This window comes from Diplotaxodon limnothrissa, linkage group LG18 (genome assembly GCF_057381915.1).
Source record: "Diplotaxodon limnothrissa isolate DT_005_m linkage group LG18, D_limnothrissa_male_GT1.1, whole genome shotgun sequence".
Classification (NCBI taxonomy): domain Eukaryota; kingdom Metazoa; phylum Chordata; class Actinopteri; order Cichliformes; family Cichlidae; genus Diplotaxodon; species Diplotaxodon limnothrissa.
Genome location: NC_140613.1, coordinates 14963145 through 14986065, shown reverse-complemented (window position 1 = coordinate 14986065; position 22921 = coordinate 14963145). Strand labels below are relative to the sequence as shown.

The window sequence follows — 22921 nt, the reverse complement described above, 5'->3', positions numbered from 1 at the left end:
AAAGATGTTGTTGTAAGATGCACACTAAATGGTGTGTGTGTGTGTGTGTGTGTGTGTGTGTGTGTGTGTATAAATAAATTGCTTTGCTTGTTCAGTTGAAACAGAAAAAGACTGATGCATGCTTCTTTTTTTCTTTCTTGCTTTACCCAAATCTGCTGCGCATAAGTGATGGTGGCTAGATTTAGTGGAGTGTGTCTGCCTTTGTTTTCCAATAAGTTTCAAATTCTTTGGCTCCAGCGTCATCAAACTTAATATTGTTCCGATATAAGTTTTTTATTACTAGTAAATGAGGGAATGAATATTTCCAGCTAAAAATATTAAATTGAACCATGCTAATCATTACACCTACTTAGCATGTTAGCATAGTGACCATAGTTGCAGCACCCCCTTAGACCTCATGTCTCCCCTCTCTTTCCATTTGCCCTGTTTTGTAACTACTGCTTTAATTTAAAAATAAATAAATCAACAAAAACAAAACATCGGGCCACCTTAGTTTTTTCTTATCAGGTGGGAACTGTCCTCTTCCTGACACGTCCAAAGTAAACAAGGCCTGCAGTCACGCCGGTCTCGTGCTGCCATCAAAACAAACAGGTCAGGCCTGAGTGTGGGCACATGTCCTACATGGCTTAGTCCCCTCCATTGAGGGCCTAATTCCCCCCTCACCACCTCATAAAGGGATCTATTGACAGCCCTTCCTGAGCCCTGCTCACACATAAGTGACCCTCGTTGTGAAAATATGTGTACCATCGTTTGGGGCAAGCTGCAGCCTATTGCCCTTCCCTTTAAAATAACATTTGGCTGAAATGGCATTTTGCCCCCTTTCCTGTCATGATACAGTGACTCAGGGCTTTTCCATCATGTACAGTTTGTAAACAAGGAAACAATGAAAGCTAAGGATTGAGGCAAATTACTGTTGAGCAGCGAGTTCGGTGGTCTCTTTGTTCACATCTGCTTCATCTTTCAGTAACCACTGTGCTATTTTTCTAATGCTGCTGCACGGTCAGGAGGGGAAAACTCTGCAGGCAGACCTAAAAATCTGATCCTCTCCTCATGTTTGACGAGGCTACCTAATCTCTTTTGTTCCACCCCAAGAGTCTATTTCAGGGACAACTGAGCCCACTGTAACAAAAAACCAGTGACGCAAAGCAGGTCATTAAACGCTTCTTCCACTTATTTATTGATGGACACACAGATCAACTTTTTAAGTAGGTTGAGTGGACGCTCCAGTGCGAGTTCAAGGACGAGGCTTTACGTTTGATCTTTGAAAGCAGATGCGATGGTGATAGATGACATTTCAGAATTTAAAATCTACCAGGATACACTTGTGTTAAAAACAGTCAGTATTAGCTAACAGATTATTTTGTAGAATAGTCCTGTTACCTAAGAAAAAAATAATATAGTTTCCAGCTGCTGATAATCCAGAGTCACCTTCATCCAGACAGCAGTCAGTGTCACAGTACAAATTATACAATGAGATTTTTTTTTAAATAATAAAATCATCCCCGGTGACTTTGTATGTGGGGGATTTACACAACATACTGTAACCTTTTCACAGAAATGAAATCTACCTCGAGTAGATTTGCGATTAGGTGAGCTGGCACACTTTGCACAAAAAGTATATGGTATTGCAAAGATGAAATATAAGTGGTTATTAGAAAATATACACAACTAGACCCTTTTTTTTTTTTAAACCAACAATCATTGTTTAGCACAGGGGTGGGCAATCTCAGTCCACGAGGGCCGGTGTCCCTGCAGGTTTTAGATCTCCCCTTGGGTCAACACACCTGAATCACACGATTAGTTCTTTAACAGGCCTCTGAGAGAACTTCAGGACATGTTGAGCTAATTTAGCCATTTAAATCAGCTGTGTTGGTTCGAGGACACATCTAAAACCAGGTCTCGTGGACTTAGATTGCCCACCCCTGGTTTAGCATGTTAAAAAGCTGATTGACTCAAAGAATAATCTTAAGATGCAACAAATTTCGATGTCCAAAATCTATTCGGGAAAACCAAAAAAAATGAACAAACAAAAAAAACAAAAACCGAAGAAATTTCTTCAGAAAATTTTGTTCTATCGTTTATTGTAAGAGATGAAGAGAATGGCTAAAAACACTTGAGACCTTTGACAAAACCGTGCACACTGGCTCCAGACAGAGCAGAGCAGTAGAAAACAACTTTGGTTCCTTTTTCTTCCCCCCCCCCCAGAGGTTTATCAGGATCCCCGACTCTCTAGTCTGACAAACGGACACCTCAAGGGTTAACTTAATGAAAAGTTATCAGAGCCAAGCTGTGCTGGTTTGTGCAGGGAGAAGTAAATATGGAAGCTTCGGCTTTGAGTTCCCTGCTTGCAACCTTCATCTGTTAGAAGCTTAAAAATGCTGATGAGTTGCAGAAAAACACCACCCTTTTTTATTGCTTCTTTAATCAGTAAAACAGCTTTAGTTGTGCCAACACAAGCTTACATTACAAGTTATAAACAATGTGTCATGAATGACGCTGTTAATCATGGTCATGTACATTTTTGATCAATTTAATGTAGCTAGATAAAAACAAATGTGCTTCTCTTTTTTGAAAAAACAAAACATGGGTAACCCAAACTTTTCAGCAGCTGTAATAATAACTAGAATTTTATTGGGCTGCCGGTAAATTATAGATTACAATCACACTAGTAAATCAACTAATCTTTAGTTTCAATTCCAGACCACAATTTTCGATTTTCACTTTAGTTTCAGGTTTCAGGAATAATCATGAGTCATCTATTCTGGGCGTTACTACCAAGCAAAATTTGTCTCGTATTTAAGAGATTCTTGTACAGTAGTGCAGAGGAAATAATTTCACACCAGCTGATTTTAGACACACACACACACACACACACACACACACACACACACACAGGGTTGCAGCGAAATGTTTGCCATGCTTCCTGTTTTTCTAAAATAACCTTACTGTGCACATCTGTCTCTGTCATAATGAAAGATGAGGACAGGTCAGAGTCCAGTGAGAGGCAAGCCTCGCACATCTTACATAATAGTACTCCGACAACCTGTCTGCCTGATTCAAAGAACACTCCCTGCTCTCACGGGGCAGTGGATAAATAAGTCATGAGCTGGAGGATTGTGTGACAACAGTGCTCGACAGACAGTCACAACAACACATGCTGGCAGGAAGAAGACAGCTCTAGGTTTGGCAACTGCTTTCAAATGGGATGCGACTGTGAATGATGGCCCCCAAAGTGTTGGTGTTGATTTCCAAAAAGCTGCAAAACTTAGATGCTAAACAATCAGCTCCATTAAGACGTCTGTGTAGCTGTGAAATGGTGACATGCTGCAGAAAACTGATTCACTGACTAATTAAAAGCACTGCAGGACCGCTTCTCTGCAAACCATAAAAATTAGGTCACTTCCACTACATAACTGAGAGCGTGGATTCAGGCGCCACACAGTGGTCAGTCTGAGCAGCCTCAGCTACATTTACTGAGTGGGTTATGCTACATTAACGCCTGCTACAGTTCACAGCACTGAAAATAATGAAGAAAAACAACAACAAAAAGCTACATCAGCAAGATTTATAGCATATACTCTGAAAACATGAAGTAGGCTCTGCAATATTTTTAAAAGTACCATTTATTTTATTTTAAAATATTTAGAAACTTAAGAATCCCAAAGGTTTGTTAAATTCAGTTTTGACAACAAAATTCATCATTTTAGACGCGATTAACTGTGTTAAAGCACAGCTCTATTAAAAGAAAACAAAAACACCACAATTCATTATTAATGATTACATCAGCTGTGCAAAAGCATTCTTCATATCCAGTTCAAATTCCAAACAATATCACTGCATCACTAAAAAACAAACATGGAACCATAAATGGGAAGCAATGGGAGGTATTAATGGTGTCAGCAGAGTATACCGTGGGTGTGAAAAAAAAGAAAAAAAAAAAAAAAAGTTCACCTCCTTTAGTGGAGAGACGCCGTCACCCGTATCAGACGTGCTGTGACCTGGGTGAAGCAAGTGAACAAGGTCCTGGAATGTAGTTACAATTTCAGAGTGCCCACAAATTAGTTGTTTTTGTTTTTAAAAGGACACCAGAAGGAATTCTAAGACAGTAATGCATGGTAACAAAACTTTAATAGTTAAAAATCAACTACATAATAAATTAAAAAGGTGAAGGGATGACTCTAGATGAGCACAGCACAATAAGTGTATTTTAATTCAGTCCTGTGAAAGCTTTTTCATGGCTGAATGTGAAGCCGCATCTCTCCACCTTCTTGGTGCAACACGTTGCACTGTAACTGTATCTAAACACTTCAATATAAAACCGTTCTAAGCACCATGGCTCCCTTTGCACCTGGCATCAACATGCATTCTGGCTGCATTTAAGTCCAACAATCCACATCTGCAGTCGCTTGAGGCACTAAAGATAAATAAGCAGGTTTGAAAGTAAAAAGCGACAACTACCAATGTGGAAGCAAACAATGCGGAATGCACATATATGGAATGTTTTGGTTGGGCTCTGTGTCACAGTGTTTCAACACTGATGGCGTTTATATCCACCAGATGCAGAAAAAGTCCTCTTTCTTTAACGCTGCTGCTAAGCATAGTTTCTGTATTGCTTTGTTAAACCTGATTAACCTTAGAAAATGTTTACACGCAGCCCACTGGGGTCAAATCGCTGGAATTGGAAAATGTGGTGGATCATTATTTGCTTGATGTGTCGTTTTGTGTGATGTGAAGCTGAAGTTATGATTCATGCTAATGCCAGATATCATAAGAGCCTGTGATACCATTATCATCATTAGCTCTAATGTTGTATAATATCAAATAGCTATATAAAAGTCCTGCTTTGACAAAATCCATTTACATGTTTTTGTGGTTATATACATTTATAATAAAAGTAACCAATATCACCCTTTTTAGTTTTCTCGAATCAGAACCACACGCACCATTTGGAACTGACTGAGGGTTTGTCTGTAAAATGATGCCGGGGGTGGTGAATCTCCCACATTCAGACTGGCAAAGTGTCTGTTCTGTGGTATGTTGCTCAAGCTTCAAACTCTGAAGTCATACTTATCCTGTAGTGTGAGTAGGCGGAAGAGGAAGGAGGAGGATTGGTGGGATCCAAAGTCTTCGGAGGAAGTTCGGTAAGTATGTATTCGGGCAAGGCCTCTGGCGCTCCCATTCCCAAAGTATATTCCTGAGTGAAATCCATGCATAGTAGTGGCAATGACGATGAGTGCGTCAGTGGTCACAGAAATTGCTCGCGCTCACACCCACGCATGTCGCTCACAGACAAATAGTTAGTTCATTGTTCACTGGCTCAAGCAAGCTGCTAGTAGTTGAGTAGGCGCTCCCTTTCTGTGCCAGACCAGCTCTTCTTAGCAGCAAACACCTTTGCTTTGTTCACTGACGGACCTGTGAAGAGTCAAACACGTTAAAGTCAGTATAAACAGCCTCTATATTGGTGCACTTGTTTCTTCTATTTACCGCATTACTGACCTATATAGCTGAGCAGTACAGGGAGGAAGATGAGGCCGTGCGCCGCCCCCAGCAGCACTATGGCCAAGTACATCCTAAAATAAAAGACCTGGAAGATCTGCGACTTGGAAAGTGCCAGGATTAAGATGCCTCCAAACTTTGTTAATGTGATCCCACTGAAAACCTGCAGAAAGAGGAAAAAGTTACATGAGGCAGTGATAATTAAAAGTAAACGTGACCCTTTCATCTAGCAGTTTTTTATGCGCTGCATTACCAAAGTGCCAAAATTATTCTTTAAGCCAAAAGAGATCATAATACGACGCCCTCTTGTGGATTTAATGAGAGGTGAAAAACTTACTGAGCTGCCCATGTGAGCTAGGGCCTCCTCAGCACGCTCCACTCTGTTGTTCTTCACACTGACGGTGAAGGCTCGCACGATGTGACTGCAGAACTCCACCGAGATCCCACAGCTCTGCAACAGAGGACAGGAAACACCTCAGCACCACCAACATGAACATTCAGGAGTTCTATTCTGTGTGAGGTTTTCTAATCTTTTTTTTTGTGGTTTTTTTGTGTGTTTTTTTTTTTTTAAATTAATACAACATATTACTTTGCCAACACATCTGCAAACCTTTAGGGATACTGTTACATTGCAAAGACAAAATCCCTGATTGGAGGACTGAAAATGTAAACAGTCCCAGTTTAAAGGGTACAGCGTGTGAACCAGATGCAAACAGGAACAAAACTTGACTACACCTACATTGTGTTCCGTTTCACCTATTCTACAGTAACAATTGGGGAAACAGTGGCTGGAGGCAGCAGCACAAAATGACATCGGCCATGGCAACCTTGCTTTTATATACAAATATACCGAGAACACAGTCAAGCTGGCAGCCACCGGAATCACTGATTGCAAAGATGTGTTTGCAATCTATAGGCGTTTAACAGTGAGAGAATTCTTTGGAAATTTGTCTCACTGATTGCAGTCAGACTGTGATTGTTTGAAGACAGGTTGCCTCCCACAAGGCAATCTGTGCAATTGACTCAAGTAGCTGCTGGAACTGCTTACAATGAGTTGCTGGATGTTAAAGTTTAAAAAAAATAAATAAATAAAGAATTCAGTGCAATCACTGGGCAACCACAGATTCTACTCCTATTTGCAAAAAAAAAGAAAAAAAAAAGGCATTTTTCTCCTACTGTGACTGAGCTATTAAAGGTTATATCTTTAATAATATCACAAAAAACAACACCTATATAAAACACTTAACGCTCAATGAACCAGTATATTAGGATTAGTTGTTACTGTATTGTGAAAAGCATGCAATAGAAAACAAAATCAACAAAATCTGGGTTTAAAATACAAAGCTTTTTGGTTTTCCACTGTATTAAAGTGGATATTTTGGTTAAATGATAGACTTTCACATGATTACAGTGTAAAACAGGCTCACTCTATCAAACCTAAACTCCGAGTCCAGTGAATTCAAGGTGCTCTTACCATAACCAGGTTCACAAGTGATACTGCATTGAGACTGATGTCCCACAGCCACATGACACCGAACATGTTGACCAGAATCATCGCGATGGTAATGCTGACCAGCACGCCTGCCCACAGCTCGAAGCCCAGCAGCACCGTCGTCACCACAAATATGGCTGCCAGCGAGACGCACAGGTTCAGGATCGTGTCATTCATGATGGTGAGGTACTGCTCGTAAAACACATAGAAGACGCTGCAAAGGAGGAGAAGACACATTAGTTAGCAATAAACTGTTATCTCAATAGATAAAAGAGTATGTGTTTAATACTTGTATTGAAATATTGGTCTATATGTTTAAAAACAACAAGGAACTGTCGCTTTATTACATTGCATTTTTAAACTAGTTACCAATCATCCTGTTCTGACAAACAGCAAATGTAATTTCATAAAAAAATAAAGTGAAATTTGTAGAGAACAGAAAACGCTTTAATGTCAAACATCTGCATTTCCATAAATGTTAACCTTTCACTGCATTATTCCTGATTCTCCTAGGTAATATTTTTAAATTTTGAATTGACCCTGAGGTGCCGTACCCATTTTATTTAGCCCCCACTCCTGGTGCTTCCCACCTGTTTTTGTACTTCGTTAATGTTTTATATCAATAACTTATTGCATTATTGTGAAGCACTTTGGTCTACCTTTGGTTTTAAATCTGCTATATAAATAAAATTGTACTGTATTGTATTGCAATGTTGTTTTCTTTGCTGTGTGTTTATCTACAACCTACTTCCCCACCTCTGATAACCCTAAAGTTTCAGTTCAAAAAATTCAGCATACACCACCATAAACCATAAAACAGCGGCTGAAACTGAAAACTTTTCATTTGGAACAAACTTTAATAAAGAACTATAAAATGATTTATATATATATGCGCGGCAGGTTGATACGATAGGTCTTACCTGTAGGCGAAAACTTTGTGGTCCATGGACTCACTGATATTTTTGGCCAGGATTCGAGCCATTTTCAGAGCCTCTACATAGTCTGGGGACTCCTTTAGGATGGTGTGGTAAGTCATGAAGTACGTGGCTCCTACCCCTGTGTTGTTGGGATACAGGTCAACTGCGGCAGCATAGGCTGCATGGCCACTAGAGGAATATGGGAAGAAGTGAAACATCATAATCCACAACAAAGCTGGTACACCGTGCTTTCAATAGAAGGAGGAGATGTCGACAGAGCTTTAAAATTACCCTTTTCCGCATTTCAGGTTGGGGTTGTCAGACAGGAACATGGGTAAAAAGTGCATGAAGTCTTCTCCTTCAGGCCTCTTTTTTCCACTGGGAGTCATCGGCCGACAGGATACACAGGACGAGTTCACCACTGGAAAAATACATCAATCAGTACATATAATTCTGCACATTTATTGTGACAAAAAACACAAGAACAGAAAACTAATAAAGTAACAAGTGAATGTTTTGGAAAGTCTGATATACAACATAGAGGTGATTAACATACAATATATACAGATCACACTGTCAACATTATTACTAAGATTACCATTATCATCACCATGGATACAGATTCCTGCACCTGTTTTTTGTTCTGAAAAATGTAATGCACCTTACTTTAACTGTTTAAGTTCTTATATTGCCTTGTTGTTTTGGCATGGATTATACGTTTTACAGCCATTGTTTCATATGAAGAACTAGAAATAAAAACCTTTGGCCAGACTGGCCCATTGTAACGGCAGAGTTATGGGGTTATGAAACAAGCATTCAAAGCACTGAATAAAACTTTACCGGAGGCATTGCAGAAGGCCCCGGTGGTGTTGTAGTACCGACAGCAGGTGGACTGAGGCTTCACCCAGTCAAAGTAGTCATCCAGCCAGGAGGATGGTGTGCTGGCAATGCTTGTGCTATAAGCAGAAGAACAAATAAATAAATAGCTCTGGCATCACAACATCAAAGCAGACAGGTTTCAAAACCTTTGCAGGATCTAAAGTTTAGCAATTGATATATTAATTTACACAAACACTTAAACAGTTGGATCAGGAGCTCAGACTTACTAGTTGCTTATAAGTGAGGCTGTGTAGACCTGCTGCACCAGGGAGTTGTTGTTACACCCCACCCCTCCACACACAGCATTCTGACCCTCTGGGCTACTGTAGTTGAGACCTTCCTCTACCACAAAGTAAACAGGTGCTCCAGTGTGGAGATACTCGCTCATGTTCTTGAAGTACTGCAATACATACGAGTCCTAGAGAGAAAGAAACTGTCAGAGCTGCCCGCAGGAAAAAGGATGTGAGACAAGATATCGTGCTTGTTCCATGCCCCCCCACACACACAGCTGTGAGAAATTATGGCACATTACATGCATGATTTAGCTTCCTGAATGACTAAGCAGCAAACTAACCAGACTACAAATTTCAATGTCACTGCTGAATGTTGCTACAATCAACCTGTAGACAAACTTTTCCAAAAGTATCAAAATGGTTGAAATGGTGTACATAAAACTTACATCCGGCATGGATAATTTCTGGTCCAGTCCGATCTCAACTTTATTCACCACAGCAATACTGAAGGAGAGCATTCCCACAAACACTGCCACCTATAAATAACAATGATCATGAATGCATGCTCATGATAAACAATTCTTCAAATCAAACCCAAAAACCTGTTTTTAGCTAATTATTAAAAGGCAGGCGTGCATGACTGCACTGAGGTACTCACTATGACCGGTCGCACCCACTCTGTGAGGATGAATGGGGCGAAGACTTTCTTGAAAAACTGGAACAGGAAGCCATCTGTTTTGATTTCCTGTCCTTCTGGCAGCGTCACGCAGCAGCAGATATCAAGTCGATTCCTCTATTAGACACAAACAACAAAGCATTTGATAAGTGTACGTTACCACTACTGACCTAGTCTGAAACTATCAAGAATATGCACTCAAACATTTGTTATTGAGATTCAAATACACTCCAAACTCCACTAGGAAATTTGAACAATAAGAAGAAACATCACTGCACCAATTTCATTTTAAATCTCCTCAAAATTAGATTAAGAGTTTGCTGGGACTGAAACTTTCAGCTTAAATATTTGGCAAAACATCTCCATAAACCCTCAGTCTGTAAATCTCTAACTCTGTTCATATGATCGTCTCACCTCTTGCCTTTTAGCGTCCAGACCGAGCAAGCTGACAAAGCAACTGATCTGCAAAAGGAAATCAATAAAAACAGCCAAGCCAGCAAACATGGAGAACGTCCTGACTGCTGGCATGCTGGACAGCGCTCCTGGAAAAGAAAAAGAAAAGAATTATTTTATCAGTATGTGACTCACCAGGGCACTTTGACACATTTTGTGGCCATGGCAACAATTCGGACCCAAAAAAAAAAAAAAAAAAAAAAATTGTTCCAGCTTTTAATGCCTTTGATAAGTGTAATGGAAACAAACACTATTAGAATCAAGATTCAGACAATCAGCGTTACACAGCCTTGGCATACAGTCAGAAGAGTGAAATAAATAGCACCGTCACTGCCAAGTGACTCAGTTGTTAGAGATTTGAAATAGTCCCATCAGTACAAACAGTGTTACAGAGCATTTATTATACAATCACTGTTGTATGAACACTATGTCAGGGTAGGTATTGATGATAAAAAGAGCAGTTTGATCTGAGAGCTCTCTGTGTACTTGATGTAGTAATAAAGGAAAATGTAATAACCGATCTATTTTACCCAGGAAGAAGGCGACAGTCTCAGAGAAGGAGGACAGAAACAAGCTTGGGGCGATGTCTCCAAGAATACGACCGATCTGCTGGTGGAGTTCTTCCTGTGGCATCCGCTCATCCCTCTGTTCGAAAATACAAATGAAGAACCAATTTAGTACACGTAGCTGGTACAAAAGGGACCCATTTTTATTTACAGCTCCATTTTTCTATTCTTGGACTCACCAGAGTAGCTTAACATGATTCACCGTCCGAAATAATCCTTATTAATCTTACACTGGGCTTGAGCGCAGCCCCTCAGTTCATCATCCATCTGAAACATGCCATCTTATCTCCCCTTCTATTTAGACCACCCCCTCTTTACTCTGATTGGTTGTCAGCCTGACTGACCTTTTGGCAAACATGGATCACTTGCAGATAAGCTGACCTCATTATCTGAACGTTTAGTTATGCTTATAAGAAAAAAAACAAAACAAAACAAAACATAATAGAGAGACAGAAAACTGGACAATAATTTATATTTAATATTAATAAAGGTCTAGAGTAGCACCACATTATATGGCAAACCACTTGTTAATTATGTGTCAGTTTAATGGACTGGATTGAAAGAGCTTACCTGGTATGTCTGTACTATGATAAAGATGTTGTCCACTCCAACAGCCAGCACAAGGAAGGGAATGACCTCAATCACAATGAGCGTTAGTGGGACACCACAGTAGCTGAAGATCCCCAGTGAGCAGGCCACAGAGCTCAGCACAATCAGGATACCTGCTATACCCAGGGAAATCTTAGAGTCCACCTGTAGGGGCAAAAGTATAAAAAGCCCATTATGTGCACACTTTATGCACGACTAGAAAAAAAGCTGCCAATCATGTTGATCCAGTTTAGCTAAATTAAAGTCATGTGTTAAATTCTATGGTCACAAACAGGAAGGAGGAGTTACAAAGCATAATGTGTCAAACTATTTCAGGCATGGATTATGTTCACTGATCATTAAAAGCACATGCACAGTGAAGAGAAAGAATTTAATTTTTACCAGCACTCTTCTAAAGCTGTGGATGTGACCCAGGGCCAAGGAGATGTAGATGAACATAATGCCATAGCTGAGGACCACAGTGCTGATGTCGCTGTTGCTCTCTCTGTTGATCTCATCTTCAATGCTCCTCTCTGCACTGAAAGCGATGGTCAGGTTGGGGTTGCTGAAGTTCTTCATAAATTTGATGAACCTGAAATGGAAGCAAAAAACCCAGATGTTAACGTAGGAGCAGCATCTTGAGCTACCGTGAGCTTATTGATCGTTTGTTGTCTCACTCGTTTTCCCATGCCCGAGCTTTCTCCAGTCTGACGGTATCATTCAAATAGTTGTTGATGGGAAAAGTGATCACGAGCGCAGTGGCATTGTTGTAGTTTGTGTCTGTAGTGGGAAAAGAAGGAATACAAAAAACAAGATGCATGAACCACTTAAAATGCTTCTCATTTATCAATCATAATAATTAGGATTACTGAACTGACAGTTATTGCTTAATGTTCCTTTTGAAAAAGTGTACAGATTAAAATGGCTTCTAAATTACATCGTCACACTTGGCTGAAGACAAAAATGGGAAGTTGTTCTTACTTTTGATTTAGGCTTTATTTGGATGCAACATTTCAGATCTAGTAATGCTCCATATTCTTGCTATTAGTAGAGATGGCACGATACCACTTTTTTATGTCCGATACCGATATCATAAATTTGGATATCTGCCGATACCGATATGAATCCGATATAGTGTTTTTTAATCAACAAAACTGTTTTTTAAAATATCTTGCTGCATTTTGTGTAAGTTCATACTCAAGTTTAAAACAACAACTACACTAAAGCTATTCTGTTATACCTGTATGCAAAAAAAAAAATATTTCATAGTTCAGCAATACTGATCAATCTAATAAACTTAGACCAACACCATCCTCCCTATTCTGGTATTTTAAAGAGTACTTAGCGTAAATATTAAGCAACCTAACTAATAGGGTTCCAACTCCCAGCAACAACAAAAATAAATAAATAAAAAATAGGGAACCACCCCCTCACGCTCCACCTCATGATGCTTAATCAACGTAATCAACCTTAATTTGATGCAGTGTGAAAAAAAATGCACAGAAATCAATTATTTTTCAAGAAATATTAAATAGATTCAACATCTTTCTTCAACAAAATTGCAGACTGCACAGATGGTACCTTCCCAAAGGAAAATGTACTATAGCTTACTAGGGTATATATATTAGACTTAATAGTCACTATATACAGTAATTGACTTCTATTCATTTTACATCAAATTAAAACTTTGGGTGTCAGATAATTATTTATTAAAAGCTAGACATTTTAAATGAGAATAAGAAAGAAAAGTATGTCTTTGTGCCCCCTTTTCCCAGTTAATGCCCTATCGGCCCCCCTGGCTAAACTTTGCTAGATCCGCCCCTGCACAGTTACCAGCCGTCAGCTACGTAGAAAAAGATCCTGGTGTAGAAAGTAATATTAAATAAATTGTAACAACAGCTTATCAAGCTTAAACGTGCTGCTGTTGTTCAGCCGCTGGTTTGCTCTTTCTGGCGCAAAGTGGACCAAAAACAAACAAGAGAGACTCACGACAGAAAAGCCGATCAGCTGATCATTAGCAGTTTCACGATTGAAGTAGCAGCCGGAGAGCGAGAGGCAGTCGCTCGTTAAGCTTAACGTGGGAATGCTTTACAAACATTCAGAGATGGACTTACACACTTGCTTTACTTCTCTCGGGGATAACTTTGTTGGAGATGAAATGCCAGGTTGCTAGCGAAGCTCCAAATGCTATCCAGACCACCAACAGGTCCCGCATGCCACAGCTGCTCTATCACGTGATGCATACTGCTCCGACGTTCTGAGGCGAGTTACGGCATGTTGCAAGTTTTGTGAGGTGCTTTCGTGATATTTAATGGATCGGATTACATTTTTTATTTTTCTCCGATATCCGATCCAGTAATTTAGGTCAGTATCGGACCGATACCGATACGTAATATCGGATCGGTCCATCTCTAGCTATTAGTACTTGAGTCATTTGTTTTTCATTTTCTAATTGTAGTACAAGATCAGTTCTAATGATGTTGCACTACACTATAATAAATGCAATGCCACAGTTTATTCTGAATCAACACTACTACAACTGCAACATAGCCCAACACCATCTAAACCTCGCCCCGATACTTGTCTCCAACCTGAGCTGTCCCCTCTAAAGTTATTACAAAACCCATCCTTCCATGGTAACTCCAACAAAATATTACAACATAAAATGAATAAAATTAAATTAATGTAGGTATAAATGAATTATATAATCAGTCATTTGGAAGGCCAGACATTTTCTTCTACAACAATCATGCACTGTAGTACTATTATTATTATTTTTTAATTTACCTATTTATATATTTTATAACTTAACACCACTGAAATTTAGACATGTTATTTCCCCCGTTGGATTTTTCCTGCTTTTAACTTGCACAGAATTATCTCTCTCTTTTTTTTTTTTTTTCATTGTTTGTTTTGTATGCATTTCATGGCACTTTTTTTTTTAAAATCTATTCCATTATTTTATTATAATTTCTAATCAAATTTTTGGCACTTTAGGCCCTCCATACACTGCTACAAATGGAAAGTTTATACGCAGAGTACAGCGAGTGATCAAAGACCAAAGTGTTTCTTTCAGCGCAGTAAAACTCAATAAAGGAATAATACGAGAAGCTGTAAACCAATTATGTAACTACTGTAGGGGAGAAAAAAAAAACAAAAAACTATTCCCACAGTTCTGGGACAAACAGCAGTAATGATTTGCACTTAGAATTGCTTTTCTATGAAACGTGTTGCATGCAACTTAAAAGTACAATTTCATTAAAACAAAATTCGGAATTGGTGAATACGCAAGTTTCCCCCCCAATGCAACAGTTTAACTACCAGGGTGGCGTCCAAACAACTTTTAACATACAAAGCTGTGCCAGTATAACCCCCATGCTCTGATTGAAGTTGTGTCAAACCGAAGTCATGTGAATATACTTCACAACTCACCATCGTATCCTCCCAGTGCAAGCCAAGGGAAGACAGGGCCACCAAAGGTGCCTAAACAAGGGTCATGTAGCATAGTGGTGTCGTTGAGGGAAGCCGGTGCACTGCACAAGCAAAGAGAAAACAATTATGTTAAAGACAACCGTCAGTAAGGGTTTGCAGAAATCTGCGTCACATAAACATTTATTGCACATGACAGCGAATGAGGAAGTTTGAGTGCACTATTTTAAGAAGACACTTTTTTCAGTGACCTCAACTGCACAAAGGAGATTCTTGTTAACTGCAGGTGCCATTTTTCAACTGTTGGTTTGCTTTTTTTAACTTTTAAAAATATTTCTTAGACATTTAACACAAATGTGACAGCAATTAAAACAAGCTGATAAGAAAAGTAAAGGCTAAATCTATCAATAAAACAGATACAAATACTTTTACCTGACACAGTAGAGGAAGTGGTCATGATAGTCAGCCCAGATATAAAATTCATCTCCCATTAAGTGATCCAGTGTAGCGTGGCTGTTCTGGAAGTAGTTTAGGACACTAAGAATTGTACAGTTGTCATTGTACGGAGCCAGAGGAGCCAAGCAGATGTCCTTCAGGGTAACGGATTCTTGATTATATGAGGCTACGAGGCCTTCAATTTCAAGCTGCAGATCCAGGACCTGGTAAGTTGAAAGAAAATGGAAAAAGAAAGGAGAACCTTTTAACCACCGTATGAAAAATTTGCTTGCTTTTCACGTGCAAAGCTTCTATTTTATCTAACAAAGGAAACAGTGACGTTGTTACAGAATTTACACACTGACAGCATTGTGGCTCGGTGGTTAGCAATGTTGCTTCATAGCAGAACGGTCTCTGGTTGAAAACCTGCGTGAGTCTGCATGTTCAGCCAATGCCATTAATGTGGAATATATTAGCCAAGGATACGCTCAAAACAGAGACACCATGGTGCTGTATTTATTTATTTATTGAAGATAAGAAAGTCGCTTGTGTACATTGGGAGAGCATTAAATCATATCTAACCTCATTGAAATATTTGGATGGTTCGTTAATACCTTTTGTTTAAACTTCTATATAGTTTATATGTGTCAAAAATTGTCAAAGTAGACTGAACAGGCTTCCAAAATAAACCAGTGTGTGAATGGGTGAATGACTGAATGTAGCGTAAAGCGCTTTGGGGTCCTTAGGGACTAAGTAAAGCGCTATACAAATACAGGCCAATTGTTTTGTTTTGTTTTTTCAAACCAGTCTGACTTCAACTCACCTGATGCAGGAGCTCTTTGTTCAGAACCGAACCGAATGGGAAAGATCCTCCAAAATACGGATTGTAGGTCTCATTGAGCTCGAGTGGAGTAGTTATGATGAGCTGCACAGTTCTAAAGAAAGGTCCAAAGTGTTTGTCGAAGTAATCCTTCTCTTGACGAGCTTGGCTCTTGGGAGATGACCAGAGCTCAACGGGGTCGGTGGTGATGCGCATGTAGGCCAGGCCCCCAGCTGAGGCTCCCACCAGTACCAGGCAACAGAAGAGGATGAGAAATGGATGCCTCACGCAGAAGGAACCCCAGGAGCTGAAGAGCATCCGCAGGCCATTCTCAAAACGCTCACCCAGCGTTTCACAGCATGATGCATTTACTGAAAGGTAGGAAATACCTAGAACTTAGTTTGGGCTGTGTGGTAATTACATCAAGACACATTTGGAGAAATTATGCAGTCTCAATGACATTTCATAGCTGTACCTTGATCAGGATCATCACTGTTAAGTGACAGTGGGTTATTACTGTCCAAAATGGGGCCATACTCAGATGTGATAGCTCTTTTCCTGCAAAGAAGGACAAACATACAATATCATCCAAATCTGTTTTCCACTATGAAATATATTCAGCTACATTATGTACTGCTTGACACAGGACCCAACAGTATACAATCAGAAAGATTTGTTATTTTAATTATTCAACGAATTATAAGATGCAGTTACAATTTCAATGTAAAGCAAGGTGCAAGGCACTCCGCCCCCCGCCCTTTTTCTTTTTAAATTTGCCTGATCAATTAGTTTATGACCTTTTGCCTGCTTAACTTCAGAGAGTGGCATTTGCATTTGGAAGTTGCGACTAAATGAATTCTCAGGGCAAGTAAATCAGACAATTCCTATGCTATAAAAACAACACCGGTTCCTGCTCTTTTCATATGAATGTTTGAGTGAATGAATGAGAGAGAGAATATCAGGAGTGGGATAAACAGTCTGGTAAACTTATGGGAAAAATAAAATGAATCACAAAACGTGGCAACTTGAAAAGGCTCGAGTTCCAACTCAAGGCAAAAGTGGTGGATGCTTGCAGGATCCTTTGAACAGTAGTGATAATTTAAAAGAATCACATCAACTCTTTGGACAGACAAACGCAAAATCAGCATGAGTGACGATGTATTTCCCCAGATGAAAACCAAACCATAAGCAGAAAAACAAAAAACAAAAACAAAAAACCTGACAACTGAAACCAGCTGCAGTTAAGGCCTGGCAAAGCATCAAACCTCTTCACACAGTCATCGCCTTTACCCATCATGCGCGTGCAGTCAACCCTCAAGGCTTATCTCGTACCAGAAAAACCCTGCTTAACCTTGAAGTGTGTCATCATACAAATCTCTCCACATCCAACTATACAGTGTGTGTTCAAAGCTAAAAAATTCCATTACCTGTAACACCACACTCCCAGAAGAACTCCAAAAAAGATGAGCAGGAAAGCCATGTAGGAGATCCACATGATGACAGCCATGGCATCGATACCAAGGATGGTCCATGGAGGCGGGAGCAGTGGAGGTACGGGTTTCGGGCCGCAGGACTTGGCGCAGTCCTGACAGGAGCACGGACCTGAACCATCCTCCAGGCTTTCGTTACAGGCGTACGTATTGTTGTTCATGGGAGTGTAACCAGCCAACGGGACATCTAGAGTAAAGACATTGCACATCACAGGACAACAGAGGGATCAGACACTTAAAAATACTCAAGCTCAGAAAACTACTGCTTTTGGGGAAAAAAAAAAAAAAAAAGTACTTGAAAAATACTGACCTGTGAATTTTGGATCGATGGGAAAAGGGGTCTGTTTATTCTCGGTATTGAACATGAACTGGATCCAGTTGGTAGCATTGCATGCTTCTGCCGTCTTGCCACACAGAAGAGATAAGGCCTTCACATTGCTAGATGGTGCCTGGACATCCTTGCATGCATTGTACATGGCTGGCAGAAGTCAAATGACATAATTTTAAAAACAAGGCAAAAAACAAAAAGGTGGCATATAAATAATTAAGTCAACTCCAAATTTAAATGTTATAATTATCAGTCACCAAAAATGAAACAATTACACAAGAATTTGTATAGAACTGATCAAGCTCCCTACTGTTACAATACTGGGAATTCTGGCTAAAAACCTCACCGTTAGAAAATGTTTGTCCAATATAGTATTGCACTGCCATTACGTCTTCGCCAGTAATATTGGTGACATTCATAAACTGACTCTGGTGTGGACTGCAAGTCAGCTCACAGAAGAGGTTCATGAGATTGTAGAAACACGCCGGGCACCTGCAGGCAGCCGCACAGTCAGACAGAAACAGGGAAACAGATTTGCTGCTATAACTCACAAAATAATACAACAAGTTAAAGTGTAAAAGTCTGTAAAGGTTTCTTGGAGAAAACAAAAGTGTGCTGACATAAAATGAAATTCCTTTGGCCTTAGAGCGAGTCCATGTCTAAATCAATTAACTGGAAAATGCAACGTTGACACTTGAAACATGGAAGACTGTCAGTATGCTGTGTGCCACTGCAGAGTTTATCATCAGAAATTTTTTAAAAAGGGAACAACGATGCCAAGTCAAGCAGGTCATGTGTTCTGGCAGTTTATTATATAACATCTTTGCGTACCGAGACAGGAACTGAAGTGGCAGCTGGAGACTGCCTTTGAGGGTTCGCAACTGGTCAACGTTGCAGCAGAGACTTTTGTTTCCATAGTCGTACCCAGGACAGAGCTCCTTCATATTCAAACACAAAGAGAATGACAACACTTTATAAGAAGATTTCTGTAAGAGGAAACCTGTGGGATGCTTTAGGTGTCAAAAAATGTGAGCAATAAGAGAAGAACCCCCCCCCCCCCAAAAAAAAAAACATCAAAGGGCTGTACGTACAGTGAGAAGCAGATAACCATCAGGTGGTAGTGGCTTAGGTGGACCAGTGTAGTTGCAGTTGTACTTTTTTCCAGGCACAGGCGAGTTACCGCACTCACCGTACCACACGCAGTGATGGGCCGCAACATGATACTTGTAAAACAAGAAAATCAGAAGTCATTTATTTAGTGATCGCAGCGACAACTGCAGTGCAAGTTTATGCTCGTTTCAGCTGCACAGTCCAGTACAACATGTTTTTTGTTTTTTTTAACTCATGTGACTCAACTTCAATTTTCACCAAGTGAGGATATGGTCAAAACCAAGAGGGCAAAGAGAAAGCCCAGACGCATTTAGTTTCTCTAAAGGCTACAGCAGACCATATGACTTTGTAGACCAATGACCTGACTTCCTTTAGATACATTTCCGCCTCAAAGACTTTCAGAGTGAGTGTGCTTTGAGGGCTGCAGAGATTTATGAAAAAGAAAAAAAAAAAAAAACAAAACACCAAAAAACTAAAACTGTGATTAAATGTAATTGATAAAAGTTTACAAGATTAAATATCAACTCAGGATGTTGGAATGAGACTTGAAACAGTGGCAGCAGTTAGAAATGCTAGCACTTACACAGTGATTTTTTTTTTTTTTTAATTCGTCTCACTCACTCTCAATCACTTTTTTCTATAAGGTCTAATATTCACACACACCAACTTAAACTGGGGTTCAGCATTGTGCCCAGGCTGGGGCTAACTGGGGAATCGATCCACCAACCTACCTCCTGAGCCACAGCAGAAGTGGGTGGCCCTTACGAGCGTTCAAATATGTGTGAAAAGAGACCACCCCTTAACAGAGCCACATTTATGCATTCTTGCATTTGTGTTTGAGAGTAATGAGAGTTCATCGGTACATGACTGCAGATTCTCACTTCCCTTACACAAACGCAAAGAGTGGCCACATTTGTCTCTCTCCATTCCTCTCCTGTCATCCCTCCAAGAGGGTGAAGAGCTGAAGTGAATAGAGGGAGGTTTCCTTGCTTTCACTCCTCTCCGCCAGCTTTTCCTCCAGCAGACTGTGTGACTTTCATTGAAACTGCTTAAGGGGATTTAACAAATTTGGATGCAGACGACATTTAACAGAGTTAAATATCAGACCGGGTCTCATTTCCTGTGTTTCTAGTATCTTGTGCTTTGTATGTCTGAAAATAGTCACTTCACTTCTGCAAACATGTTTTCTTTTCATCTGGTATTTTTAAGAATACCCTTTGAAAAGCAGACAGACACATTTCTCAGTTTTTGTTTTCCAATCAGTCAACCATGGAGAGATACTCTTACATAAAGATTTAAAACTAAACTTTTTTTTTTTCTGTTTATTCAGCATCAGTGCGCTCTCACATGCTTTTTGCTTTCCAATGAGTAACTTAAGGAAGTTGATTCACTTACTCCACAAACTTTTATGGGAAAGCCTGTCACACTTTGTCCTACTCGTGTCTTGTGGTGCGAAGATGACACTTGACATTAGAATATCACTAAAAATTGAAAGTGCAGCCAGAGCTAGTGACCAAACTCTGCATCTATCAAAATTAAGTCTTGTTAATTCAGGGTAAAAAGCAAAACTCCGCCTGGGAATATTCAGAGAAATTCACCTCAACTCAGGAGCCATGCATACTCAGAGCCTTTGCTAAAATACTTTCAGCTTCATCCACAGCAGCCACAAATCAATACTCTTTCACTGATTTTGACATTCCTGCTGCTTCTGTCAGGATATCTTATCCTAAAGAGGTAATGATTAATCAGATTCTGGTGTTTTAGCAGGATTTCAAAAAAGTGCAGTCAGTGGACTGACCTAATTACATCATGAGGAGAGCAAACAATGCAGTGACAGTCAGGAGCTGGGAGGCTTAGCATTATCTACATCTGATTAAATCACAGACAAATTCTTTTTTTTGTCTGCTTTGATCAAAAATCCTTTAAACTGATCTTAAATTATTTTATGGGTATTTCTTAAGGAGATGCAGTAATTTAAACGTTTATCAATACATGCAGAAGTTGAAGCTGGCACACAAAACTGTGCTTTTTTTTATGTGAATTGATGTTAATCTCAAAATAAACCCCAGTAGTTTCAAGTCTCATGAGCGTCTGTATTCTCTCATTGCACCATTTTTTTCCAGCAGCTCCGCGGTTACTACATCAGCTACATGACGTGTAGTTCAAATACTTGATACATCCAAATAAAAAGCGAATTTTTCACCACAGCTATTCCTTCTAACTAGCTAGCTTTTAACTCGCAGGTTTTGTTCACCCTTTGACAGGCTTGAGATTTTAGCGACATTTATCATAGCTGTGATGACATTTCGGGAGCCATTAGTCAGCACACAAATCTGGTTTCGACAATCGCTGAACCTAGAACCTGTACACGCACCGCCGGTCTCATGTTAGTCCGCAACAAAGCAGCAGTACTAACCCCAGCTATATGTTCAAACCGACATTAAGCCAATTATCGTCTAATATTGTCTTCAATATATGCAAAATAGGGTGAATACTTTTAATAGCTCAACTCAGCCTAAATCCGAGTTTCCCTCGACAACTGATAAACAAACACTAGCTACGCCTGAGCTGAGTCATTAAACAGTCACGAGAGCGGTGACGTTAAATCAAACTTACCGATCTAAAATAACCCTCGGCCAGGAATATAACGAGGAAGAGCAGACTTAAGAAGCTTCTCCCTGCCATGAGCCCCATCTCGGTGCCTGAAACGATCAAATTCAACTGACTTGCTCAGGTAAACTTTACATTTCCTCACAACTGTCTTCTTCTTCTTCTTCTTCTTCCTCCCAATATTTATTTGGGGCGGAGATAAATATTTATCCCAGCGCTGCCCCCTAGCGACTAAGATGACCCACTGCACCACGAAGGCCACGAAAGGAACTCCCCCATTTCATTTAATAATCCCCGTTACCTTTTTTTTTATTGTCTTCACGTGAATTCACATGATTAAACTAGGGATTAGAGTGTTCTTGAGTCAGATACATTTGGGTTGTAGTGATAGACATCTCCTTGCTTACATAATAAATGATTTACCTTATTTTAAGACAATAGAAAAATTATTTAACCTTAGCTTATAAGGGGAAACCATATATACCTTATAATAAAATCTAACATTTTTTAACATCTATGGAACATATCATACAGTAGTCAATCATCCGTATCAGTTTACCACTCACAGCCCTACCCTGACCTATGTCATAAATACAATCATTAAAAAAGTGACTGTACTTTATGTAAATATGTGTGCCAAGAGTTTGTTTGTTTCAAGATTTGTCCCGGGGTTGATGTGGCATTCCTTGGCCTTCCTTTTCCCAACTATTTTTAAACACTGCCAACCAGGAAGTGAGCATTTCTATTTTATTCTGATACCACAAACCACATGTGTTTTCAGCATTCCTTTGAAACACACAAGTTTGAATATTTTACCAAAACAGGGTAGAGTTCTGGCTCATGTGTCACCTGAACAGCTTTATATTACTGTTATAATTATGTATTCTGGAAATGTCCAAAGACAGGACAGAAACTTCAAGAAAGCAGAGGATATTTCCACATTTCCCCTGAAGCCAAACGATTTAATTTACCTTTGATCCTGCTGCGATGTTAGTGGCTCTCTGCAGTCGCAAATCGAATTTAAATAATTCTTTCCTGCAGGCTGACGTTTTAATTTCAAGTTTTTCTGCCCACAACCCAGCAGTCATTACCTTATCTCATGTCCTGGTACTGCAAGAAACCTTTTGTGTTTTTTGTAATGACTCTGTTTCCCTTCACATTCCTAGTTTTTGAGGTCCACCAAAAGTCGTCTGCTAGGACAGAAAAAAGTGCATAAGCGACATATAAACCTGTAATTTGTTCTGCCAAATAAATTGAATGTTTTAGTCTATGCACACAGCTAAAATTCAATCAAGAGCATATCTTGATGTCCGGATCTCTTTAAAGCTGTGAGCAGAACACCTTAATGCATCGTTGTTTCACTAAAACAGAAACGGGAAAGCATTCAGGCTGCACTGAA

General features: G+C 39.7%; 1 protein-coding gene across 1 annotated transcript; it reads right to left on the bottom strand.

Moving 5' to 3' along the window:
* Positions 1-2680: 2680 nt before the first annotated feature.
* npc1 (Niemann-Pick disease, type C1) lies at positions 2681-21680 on the bottom strand. The gene is made up of 25 exons (XM_085377600.1): positions 21529-21680; positions 18894-19025; positions 18634-18740; positions 18149-18294; positions 17785-17952; positions 17412-17661; positions 16460-16542; positions 15988-16355; positions 15162-15388; positions 14733-14833; positions 11978-12080; positions 11703-11892; positions 11283-11465; positions 10677-10791; positions 10108-10235; positions 9676-9810; positions 9464-9553; positions 9012-9202; positions 8746-8861; positions 8197-8326; positions 7909-8094; positions 6971-7202; positions 5834-5947; positions 5497-5659; positions 2681-5412 (listed from the first exon to the last, which is right to left on the bottom strand). Exons 1-25 carry the CDS (start codon positions 21604-21606, stop codon positions 5330-5332), a joined length of 3819 nt encoding a protein of 1272 aa, XP_085233726.1. The 5' UTR covers positions 21607-21680; the 3' UTR covers positions 2681-5329.
* Positions 21681-22921: the final 1241 nt, after the last annotated feature.